At 34.8% G+C, this 10859-nt stretch overlaps 2 protein-coding genes across 2 annotated transcripts; both read right to left on the bottom strand.

Annotated features, from left to right (window-relative positions):
* Positions 1 to 480: 480 nt before the first annotated feature.
* Positions 481 to 3691, bottom strand: LOC112090467 (beta-ureidopropionase-like). Its single transcript, XM_024161818.1, has 6 exons — positions 3309 to 3691; positions 2201 to 2308; positions 1694 to 1882; positions 1246 to 1477; positions 962 to 1182; positions 481 to 855 (listed from the first exon to the last, which is right to left on the bottom strand). The coding sequence occupies exons 1-6, from the start codon at positions 3423 to 3425 to the stop codon at positions 493 to 495; spliced, it is 1230 nt and encodes a 409-aa protein (XP_024017586.1). The 5' UTR covers positions 3426 to 3691; the 3' UTR covers positions 481 to 492.
* A 71-nt stretch (positions 3692 to 3762) lies between these two features.
* Positions 3763 to 8227, bottom strand: LOC21385616 (beta-ureidopropionase). Its single transcript, XM_010092291.2, has 6 exons — positions 8062 to 8227; positions 7113 to 7220; positions 5260 to 5448; positions 4915 to 5142; positions 4613 to 4837; positions 3763 to 4292 (listed from the first exon to the last, which is right to left on the bottom strand). The coding sequence occupies exons 1-6, from the start codon at positions 8182 to 8184 to the stop codon at positions 3927 to 3929; spliced, it is 1239 nt and encodes a 412-aa protein (XP_010090593.1). The 5' UTR covers positions 8185 to 8227; the 3' UTR covers positions 3763 to 3926.
* Between the last annotated feature and the right edge of the window lie 2632 nt (positions 8228 to 10859).

The following is a 10859-nucleotide window of genomic DNA, read 5'->3' as shown; positions in this document are numbered from 1 at the left end:
GGTCACTTGACCACACCTTGAGGACAAGGTATCTTGGGGAAGGGAGTAATGATAGGATTATGTTAGTAATTAGTAATCAATATAATAAGTAGTTAGTGGTTTGTTATTAGGCTTGGTTTGTTATGTTTGTTAAGCTAGTTAGTACTAGTATATAAGGAATAAAAAGCGACTAAAGGCGGGGGATGAATTAGAGTAAATTGGGAAAACCTTTGGGAGAGCTAGCAGACCTCTCGAACGTCTGTCAATCTATCTTGTAATCTCTTTCAATTACTTCATCAATATAATTTTGCTTTTCTGTTCAATTCCTCAATTCAAGTTCAGTTCTTATTAGAGACATGGAACTATGGGACCTCATAATCAAGCCCATACAACTTTATTCATTTTTTTTTTTTTTGTTTCTTACTCCATTCCTTTGACCAAACAGTTTCGTGACTATAAACACAATGAGCCAATGTTTATTCCCTATGAATCGCAAAATCGTGCAACAGATAATCAGGAATTTTTATGTAACAAAGGATCAGAAATTACTTGGGGATCAAAGTCTGGTTTCAAGTAATGAGCAAGCATCTCCACATACAACTCATACCTAGCAGTCATTCGGAATCCCCACTTGTCTTTTAGTTGCCTGCAGAGTTTCAGGTCCATGTCCGAGATCAACAGCCCATCCCGGTGGCGAGAAAGCGATGGAGTGCATGAAGCATCTGGGGCCGAGAAATGACTGGAACCATAGAAATGCCCCAAATCAGCATGTTGTGGCTTCCCATCGCCTGAAGTGAATGGATTGGGGAATGTCTCAGTTCCAACACCGTTGATCGATCCGACAAAATAGCTATTTGCTATTGCAGCGTTACGGGCCTACAAAGCCGTCAAATAACATGCCAATTGAATGTGAAACAATATGAAGAAAGAAAACTAATGCAGTAAATAGCCAACTCCCAGATAAACAGCAAAAGAAGATCACCTCAATAGAACACATCGGTTCACTGAGTTCACCGACAGTAGCAGAAGGGTTGAAAACAATCTTTGCACCATTCAAGCCAAAAGCTAACCAATTCAAAGGGTGGTGCCTCCCATAACATATATTCACAGCAATCTTCCCATAAGCCGTCTCGAAAACAGGATGTCCAGTATTTCCTTCCATGTAATATGTGCTCTCATTGAAATCTACATGGTTGCCCAATGCTATTAAGATTATGATTTCGAAACACAAAGCTTAATGAAGGAAAAGGAGATGGACTAACATGCTTACCTTCCGATGCTTGCCAATTATGTTGCTACGATTTCCAATTATGACGGCAGTATTCCAGATAGTCTCCCCATGATTAACATCTCTCTCAAGAATTGGACTTACTATAACCATGTTATATTTCTGAGCAAGATCTTGCAGAAATTGTGTCGATTTCCCATCAACAGGCTCGGCAAACTCGCACCATCTCTTCTCCCGTGTACAAAAGACAAAGGGCATCATCCACAATTCCTGAATAAAATTTATGAGTGAAGCCGATGATATAATAACGAAAATTTAAAAATGAGGGAAGAAAAATGCTTGGGGGAACCACCGGTGCTAAGCACCATCACTAATAGAAGGTGGGTCTCACCTGTGGGTCCTATACTGCGGGACCCACCTTCTATTAGTGGGTGGTGCTAAACACTATTAGTGTCCTATAGCATTGCTCATGAGGGAATGACCTACTTGTAAGCATAATATGTTGACTCCAGAAGCACCTGCAGCGTCAATGATTCTCTTTAACTTATGAAAGATGGCCGTCTTTTGCTCTGAAAAGGGAGCAGTAGTTGGAAGCACTATAGAGATTTGAATAAGACCGACCCTAACTACTCGAGGTTCTCTCAATGACTCTTTATCAGCTTGAAAGCGAAAAGCCTGAAAGAAATTGTAGATGAGTTCAGAGTACAATAAGTAATATGGTGGGTTAAGTAAGGTTTGTCATGAAAAAAAAAAGGGGCGACTGTAATCCAAAGTCCATGCCAATGACCAAAGAACAACATACAATGGTCCCCCAGCAGGTGATTCTAGAATTTAGAGGTGGACATCTGGAGGGATGGTGAAAGCTCAATGGTTAGAAGAGATCCAGACAGAATTGAAGTTTCAGAATGGAGCTCGTTGAGTAGTTAGTGATCCATGTAGAGACACCGTTAAGTTTCAAACATATTGGGAATGTTATAGGAGTGGGACGCCCACCTGGAGATCGAAATTGTGTTTTGAAGAGAGAGCTTTCGCAGATTCCGTTACCACTACAGTTTCGAGTGGCCTTCCACAATTGAGTCCCAAAAGCAAGCGGCTGACTTCCTGAAACAACAACAACAACAACAAGCCTTAATCCCAATTTAATTGGGGTCGGCTATATGGATTTCACTTTTCTACACGGCTCCGTTCGAAATTAAAAGGGTGAGCAAATTTCACTTTTCCACAAGGCTATATGGATTTCACTTTTCCTGAAAAGGGTGAGCAAATCCGACGATAATAAGAAAGCAACTTCACTACAAAATGGAAATGTCAACTTAAAGAAACAAAAGGATACGCATTTAAAGGGACTTCAACTCAATGAAAACTAATAATACAACAAAAAGGTGAACCCCTAGAATCATTCGCAAGACCGCGCAGCACTGGGCCAAGAGATGCAAGCCTATGTGCTTTTAAGCATTTGCCTCCATACAAGAATACAGAATCCGATATTGACTCTCTTGGTTAAAGATATAACTAATGCTCAATCACGCCTCAATGATGGGATTTAAAATAATAATAATAATAATAAATAAATAAATAAAACAAAATCTTCTGTCAGAACTTACAATTTCTTATCAAATTAAGCAATCTTCCTGTTGGCTTAAAAACTAGTCACTGGTCCTGATTGGTGAGGGAATTTTGACAAAAGATTGTGACCCTTCCAATTAGTCCCAGCATACGTAAACTTGATCATACAATATCAGTCATACCAGCAATACAGGTGAAAGAGAAATGAATTCCAATGATGGCACAGAAGGTTTTAAATAGGATCTTAAATTACTAAAAAAATAAGAGGAAAAGAATATTAGTTCCACTAAGGAAATAAAAAAAAAAAAAAAAAACTAACTGCTTAACCAGAGTATCAAAGTTGTGACATTTGAGTTTTGACCTGCTTCAAGCATATTCATTAAATTATACACACGAGATATAAAAAGAAACCCTGATAGGAAAAGTAATAAATTGCTTTTTAAGGCAAAAAGATTAAAAACCCATAAACAAAATAACAAATATATCAATTGAAAATATTAAAAAAAAAGGACGAAAAATTAGAGAAAGTGGTGACCTGGAAAAGATGGGGTTCGAGATTGGCAAAAAGAAGGCGGTGAAGTGAGTAGTACCCACATATGGATCCCTCATCTTCTCCGTTTTCTAATTCATTCTCTTTCTCTGCTCCATCCATTGCCTTTTTCTTTCTTTCGTCTGTTTTCTTCTAGATTCTTTTGATCTTTCACTTTGACATGACCACTGGAAGGAACAGCTTGGTTTGGTTGGCGTCTACACTCTGCTGAGTTGATGTACGACTCAAAGATGTTTGCCTTTCCTTTGTATTTTTTAAATTCTTATATTATTTATTTTGATGATGGGAGTATTAGTCAAACAATATTGATTATTTTATAGTACAATAATTGGAGAAAGTGGTGGGGGTTTAGCCGTCCACGAGGAAAAACAGACCAACTAGACTGGACAGTGAATGATACTCAATCAAGCAGTTCCATTCATAAACTACAACAAGGAGACATGGGAATTAGGAAACATTTTATTGCTTAATTCCATTGACCAAACAGTTTCATGACTATAAACACAATAAGCCAATGCTTATTTCCTATGAATCGTGACATCGTGCCACATATTCTTATTTTCAGTTGCATATTTTAGAATGCAGTCTAATTACAACTAAAACTCAGAAAGACTTTTTATGTAGCAAGGGATCAGAAATGACTTGGGGCTCAAAGTCTGGTTTCAAGTAACAAGCAAGCATCTCTGCGTACAACTCGTACCTAGCAGTCATTCGGAATCCCCACTTGTCTTTTAATTGCCTGCAGAGGTTTAGGTCCATGTCCGAGATCAATAGCCCATCCTGGTGGCGAGAAAGGAATGGAGTGCATGAAGCATCTGGGGCTGAGAAATAACTGGAACCATAAAAATGCCCGAAATCTGCATGTTGAGGCTTCCCATCGCCTGAAGTGAACGGATTGGGGAATGTCTCGGTCCCAACACGGTTGATCGACCCGACAAAATAGCTATTTGCTATTGCAGCATTACGGGCCTACAAGGCCGTCAAATATCAAGTCAATCAAATGTGAAGCAATATAAAGAAAGAAAACTGGAGCAGAAAATAGCCAACTACCTGGTAGAAAACAAAACTACACCACTAAGATCTGCTGCATAACACTCTAGGCTTTTTTATAGCAACTTATTACTGTTAAAACAAATACTAGCTAGGTTTGTAGTCCTTAATTGTGCTAGGGGTTGATGGTACAAAAGTGTATGGTACTTGGTAACTGGTACTGTATGGCTATTAGAGTTGAGAAGTAAAGAAAAAAGAAGTGATTCATGGACATAAAGAAACAAGCTAAAGAAGATCACCTCAATGGGCCACATCGGTTCACTGAGTTCACCGACAGTAGCAGAAGGGTTGAAAACAATCTCCGCACCATTCAAGCCAAAAGCTAACCAATTCAAAGGGTGATGTCTCCCATAACATATATTCACAGCAATCTTCCCGTAAGCCGTCTCGAAAACAGGATGTCCAGTATTTCCTTCCATGTAATATGTGCTCTCATTGAAATCTCCAACTCTTGGTATATGGTTCTGCCCAATGCTATTAATGTTATGATTTCGAAACACAAAGCTTGAAAGAGAAAAAGTAGATGGACTAATATGTTTACCTTCCGATGCTTGCCAATTATGTTGCCATGATTTCCAATTATGACGGCAGTATTCCAAAGAGTCTCCCCATGATTAACATCTCTCTCAAGAATTGGACTTACTATAACCATGTTATATTTCTGCGCAAGGTCTTGAAGAAATTGTGTTGATTCCCCATCTGCAGGCTCTGCAAACTCACACCATCTCTTCTCCCGTGTGCAAAAGGCAAAGGGCATCATCCATGCTTCCTGAATTAAGTTTTATGAGTGAAGTTGTTGATATAAGAATGATATAGACATATATATCTACACACACACACACACACACATACGTTCACCTAACAAAAGCATGAGGGAATGACCTACTTGTAAGCATAATATGTTGACTCCAGAAGTGCCTGCAGCATCAATGATTCTCTTTATCTTCTGAAAGATAGCTGTCTTCTGGTCTGAAAAGGGGGCAGTAGTTCGAAGCACTATAGAGTTTTGAATAAGACCAACCCTAACCACTCGAGGTTCTCTCAATAACTCTATATCAGCTTGAAAGCGGAAAGCCTGAAAGAAATTGTAGATGAGTTCAGGGTAAAATAACTAGTAATAAAGTGGCAATTAAGTAAGGTTTGTCATGAACCCAGAAAACAAAACAAAACAAAATGGGGATTGTAATCCAAAGTCTATACCAAAAGCCAAAGAACAACATACAATGGTCCACATCAATGATTCTAGAATTTAGACGTGTACATCCAGAGGGATGCACAAAGTAAAATGGAAAGAAGAGATCAAGAGAGAAGTTTTAGAATGGAGCTCATTGAATAGCCAGTGATCCGTGTAGAATCACCGTTAAGTTTGTTTCAATCCTACATCAGTAAAACTTGTCTAAAGTGAGCCCCCCATAGGAAAGGCGTTTCTGCACCAAAGAAAGACGAAAAGGAAGAATAATGTATGGTTTTATCTTTTTGGCTAAAAAGCAAGGAAGTCTATGTTTAATTTGCTCACCTTCAGACAGATTCCAATGGGAAACTATCTCATCTTTAGTGAAATGTTTCTGTATGTGTAACAAGTTTCTATGGTTACTATCTCATCTTTGGTGCCTTATCTCAAGAAGCATTGAGTATTTGACTATTTTCCAAGTTCTTTCAGTAAGAACTATTTATTTAATAACAAAAGAAAATTGGTGACCTTGTTTTCAAATAAGAATCCAAATAAGAGTCCAGAATCTACTTTAGTCCCCCAAAAGATAGCGGCATGAAAGACACATGATATTAACTTAAATTGGTTCATTAACATGGAAGTCATAACATTTGAAGTGAATTGTGCTAGCTTTTATTGTTTTACTTGTGATATATAGAGGAAAGAGTAAGGAGATTTGTGGGAAAATTATGATCTCTGTATTGATTAGAAACTCGGTATATGTCATTTAAAAAAAAAAAGGGTATATGTTACAAGTAATACAAGGAAGCAGCTGCTATCTATGGAAAGCTAGACCAGCCTATTAATCCCCATAAATCTGAGATTATCCTACCTAAACTACATAACCTCAAGAAAGAATAAAACAAACCTAATTACAAATATTTTACAGCTATTCAAATATTCATAGAGTCATTCCGATTCTCCAACAGAGATGAATACCTAAGGTCTGTCCAGACAAAAAAATAATAATGATGACAATGAAACTAGCATAAAATTTCAGACCTCCTGGAAAATGGAGGCCATACGGCACAAACAAAAGTCGAAGTCAAAAATCCAATTCGTGCCGACCAAAAAAAATTGGATACCAATTAGTGAACTAGATAACTGACTTGAAAATCACCATATGTTAGTTCCCAATGACAAAAATTTGGGACAAAAATTAGACTTTCCAAGGGTATGAGCTTCCATCTTAGAAGATTAACCTGTTAAGTGGAGTGGCTCAATGTTCTTATAATTTTATATTTGTTTTTACATATAATTGACATGGGACTTGTGTTTATTTTTTGGGATCCATTCACGCAATATAGTCATCCACGTATACCAATATAAGATATTCAATTCTGCATAAGTATTAAAAATAGACTAATGAAACTCTCAATAAATCTATTTGTATCATCAACTTTCTTACAACATGCGTAATTTATGTTTTCTAATTATCTGTTAACCTACATAACCCAGAAAGTAAGGCATTGAACTAAGTCCTTCAACGAAATTATACAAAGAGGAAGCTACAGGAGTGATATGCCCACCTGGAGATCGAAATTGTGTTCTGAAGCAAGAGCTTTCGCAGATTCTGTTAATGCGACAGTTTCAAGTGGCCTTCCACAGTTGAGACCCAAAAGCAAACGGCTGACTTCCTGAAAAAAGGTGAGCAAATCTGATGATAATAATAAAGCAACTTCACCACAAAGTGGAATATTCAACTTAAGTAATCAAAGGACACAGATTAAGGGGAACTTCAACTGAACGAAAACTAATAAAACCAACAAAAAGGTGAACCCCTAGAATCATTTACAAGATAAGGGAACCACCTAAACAAGGAGCACTAGGCCAAAAGATGTAAGCCATGGGCATTTAAGCATTTGCTTCTATACAAGAATACATAATCTGAATTGACTATCTTGGTTAAAGAGATAGCTTTTGCCTAATCATTACTCAATGATGGGATTGAAAAACCAACATCAAAATCTTCCGTCAAAATTTCTTATCACATGCCTTCTCAGCAAAAAAATAAAAAATAAATCAAAAAAAATCCCTGTTGGCTACTCAAAAACCAGTCACTGATCTTAATTGGTAAGGGAATTATGACGAACAAATGTGACTCCTCCAAATAGTCACAGCATAGGTAATCTTGATCATACAAACATGAGTAATACAAGCAATACAAGAGAAAGAGATATGACTAATTCAATTTCAGTGAAGGTAGGGAAGATTATAATTAAGATCCTATATTACCAAAGAAATAAGAGGGAAAAGACCACCCCCAAAAAAAAAAAAAAAAAAAAAAAAAAAACTGCTTTGCCAGAGTATCAATGTTTGACTTTTGACATGCTTAGTGCATATTCAGAGAATCATCCACACGACATAAAACGAAACCCAGATACGAAAAATGAACAGATTTGCTTTATCAGGCCAAAATTTACAAACCCAGAAACGAAATAACCAACAAAAAGACGACGAATTAGAGAAAGTGGTGACCTGGAAAAGATGGGGTTTGAGATTGGCAGAAAGAAGGTGGTGAAGTGAGTGGTACCCACAAATCGATCCCTCAACTTCTCCGTTTTCTGATTCATTTTCTTTCTCTTTCTCCACTATTTCCATTGCTTCTTCTTCTTCTTCTTCTTTCTTTCTTTTTTTTTTTTTTTAAAAAAAACTTCTCTTTTTCAAATTTTTGCGATCTTCGTTTTGATAGATGAACACTGGAAAGAACAGCTTTGGCTTGGTTGGGGTATATTTGTCTTTCCATTTTTAATTTTTTTAATTACTTGTTAGTCTCATATTATCATTTGTTAACGGGAATCTTATCTGTCTTATTAGTTAGATAATGTTGATTATTTTATAGCACAAAATAATGAGAATTTGGTGTGGGTTTAGCTGCCCGCATTGAAAAATTGGTGGATTAATAGTCCCACAAATGATGCATGAGCTTTGCTCTCAAATCTCAATCCACTTTGGTCCCATGTCCCACTTTAATCCTTAATCTATTATTTTATTCCAATTTTAATCTTATGTTAGGCAAGTTTTAAAAATCTGACTGAATCCTATATATGTACTTTTTATATGGGGTAATATACTAGAATGACTTTCTAACAAAATAAAATTAGTAAAATGATCTTCTTCTATTTTTTATGAAGAAATATATTTACTCATTCTTTATAAAATAAGGTCATTTTACAAATAAAAATTTTTAAAAAGTTATTTTACAAATAAAACTTTTCAAAAGAGTTATTTTTACAAAGGCCTCCTTTATATGCCAATATTAACGAAGATAAAGTGGTAATTTAATGACGGTGCATGTGGTTGACGTTAAACTTTCGTACACTCATTTGTTTAGCTAATTAAAGCAATAAAAGAATAAGAGATCGTTTGGTTCATATATTTAAACTCATGATTCATAATCATTCTCGTTTTACGTGTGTTTTTTATGAGAAAAAAATACTGTAGAGAATCATGAATCATGATTCAGAATCAGAAACGAATATAGAAAAAAAAAACGTCTCCTAAAAGTTTATTTTTACAAACAGACCTTATAATTCATTTTTTGGTTATTTTAATTTTGGTTCCTAAAAAATACTCGTTTTATTTTACTTCTTACACTTTCAAATCTCACGTGGAGATGTTTGGTTCATGGATTAGAATCATTTTCAATTTACGTGTATTTTTTGTGAGAGAAAATACTGTAGCGAATCACGAACTATGATTCGAATCAGGGGACGAATCCCCCAACCAAACAATAGTCTTTGAGCTTTATAAATGCATTTTTTCAGTCCCTCCATGATAAAAAACCATTAAAAAATTGATAGAATGAACATGTGAGACGCACACGATACTTTTAATGAGAGTGATTTGACAAAATCAGTAAAAGATTAATGTCAATTTTAGATCTCTAGGAGTATTCAATATATCACTTTGCCATTTAAATTTTCAAATGTCACCCTAATGATTCCGAACTTTACAAATATTACACTTTCAAATCCCATATTTGAATGTGCAATGTTAATATTTCATAGTTTGATCTGTCGAAAAAAAAGTACGTTGGCATACAAAATTAACAGATCAAACAATGCAAAAGTCTCACATTACTATGTTTATGTCACAATAACTGATGAGCTTTAGTCAAATAATTTTTTACATAGATAGAGTTCAAATCTATTGTTGCAATAACCTATCTTATTGTTTGTTCTCAATATATTTTGTTTTAAAATTTTTAAATGGCTAAATTTAAAAATTTGACTATATAGCAGATGCTAAATGAGAAAAAAAAATGCTTAAAGAATTAAATGAGTTGTTGAAATTGTATTTAAGGAGGGTTAATGAAACTGGAAAATGGGATAGGATAGTAGATATGAAATTCTAGGTCGTAGAGTGGTTCGAAACTTATTAGTTTAAAACACGTTGGTTGTTGTTTTATTCGGTTCAAACACTCATGAAACAAGCTCAAATTAGAGTTTAGTTAAAAAAAAAAAAAGTAAAAAATAGTTAAAACCTTAACGTGATATTAGTTGAACACTTAGGGTTGTTCTTTTGCATTTTTGAGTTAAGGTAATTTGAGTGATGATTTTGAGTTAAGTTTGAATTATAACTTGAGTTGAAGTTGTAACTTGAGTTTGTGTTTGGATGTGCACATTTGAGTTATGATTTGAATTGAGAATCATTTTGAGTTTGTGTTTAAATAAGTAAAACTTAAATTTATATTTAGATAATATTTTAATAAAGACTCAATGGTGATGAAAAATTTTAATAGGGTATATGGGTGGGGTTTTATTCATCTTTTCGTTGTGAATGCATAGAAAAAAATCATCTCAATCAGAATTAAAACGAAAAAGTTATGATTTTTTTAAGAGTAGAAAAAATATTATTCATTAACTTGAGTTTGAGTTTATGAACTCAAGTTGAAGGAGAAACTTGAATTCGAGTTTAGTCCCAAACTCGAGTTCAAACTCAAATTTTACAAAAGAATATAAACTTAAATAAAGTTGTAACTCGAGTCTAAATTTTTTCTGAATTTTATTGTAAAAGAACAACCCTATTTTTTTTCCTCTTAATTTCTATCTTTACCAAATAATAAGAATACTTTTGTCCCTTGTGTGTTTTTCCTCACTCACTTTTCCAATGGAGCATAAAGTCGGGCGTCATGTGGGAGGTGTTTAAAAAATTATCTAAATTCTTGATTTTAATTTTATTATAGTATTTTTTATCTTATAAAAAATTTAAATTAAAAAAAAAAATTTTTATAAAATTTTTATCAATGAATTAAAATTTTTAACGTTTCGTTC

Source organism: Morus notabilis, unplaced genomic scaffold (assembly GCF_000414095.1).
Source record: "Morus notabilis unplaced genomic scaffold, ASM41409v2 Scaffold1498, whole genome shotgun sequence".
Lineage (NCBI taxonomy): Eukaryota > Viridiplantae > Streptophyta > Magnoliopsida > Rosales > Moraceae > Morus > Morus notabilis.
The sequence above is the reverse complement of the archived record's forward strand: the minus strand, read 5'-3'. Positions and strand labels throughout refer to the sequence as shown.

Bases quoted from the DNA above. Each gene is read 5' to 3' on its own strand.
- LOC112090467 (XM_024161818.1), bottom strand. From the start codon at position 3,425: ATGGATGGAGCAGAGAAAGAGAATGAATTAGAAAACGGAGAAGATGAG. The intron at 1,183-1,245 runs GCATGTTAGTCC...TAATCTTAATAG, and splicing joins TGGCAAGCATCGGAAGGTAA to CATTGGGCAACCATGTAGAT. The intron at 856-961 runs GTGATCTTCTTT...ACGGCTTTGTAG, and splicing joins AACCGATGTGTTCTATTGAG to GCCCGTAACGCTGCAATAGC.
- LOC21385616 (XM_010092291.2), bottom strand. From the start codon at position 8,184: ATGGAAATAGTGGAGAAAGAGAAAGAAAATGAATCAGAAAACGGAGAA. The intron at 7,221-8,061 runs GTCACCACTTTC...ACCTTTTTTCAG, and splicing joins TCAAACCCCATCTTTTCCAG to GAAGTCAGCCGTTTGCTTTT. The intron at 4,293-4,612 runs GTGATCTTCTTT...ACGGCCTTGTAG, and splicing joins AACCGATGTGGCCCATTGAG to GCCCGTAATGCTGCAATAGC.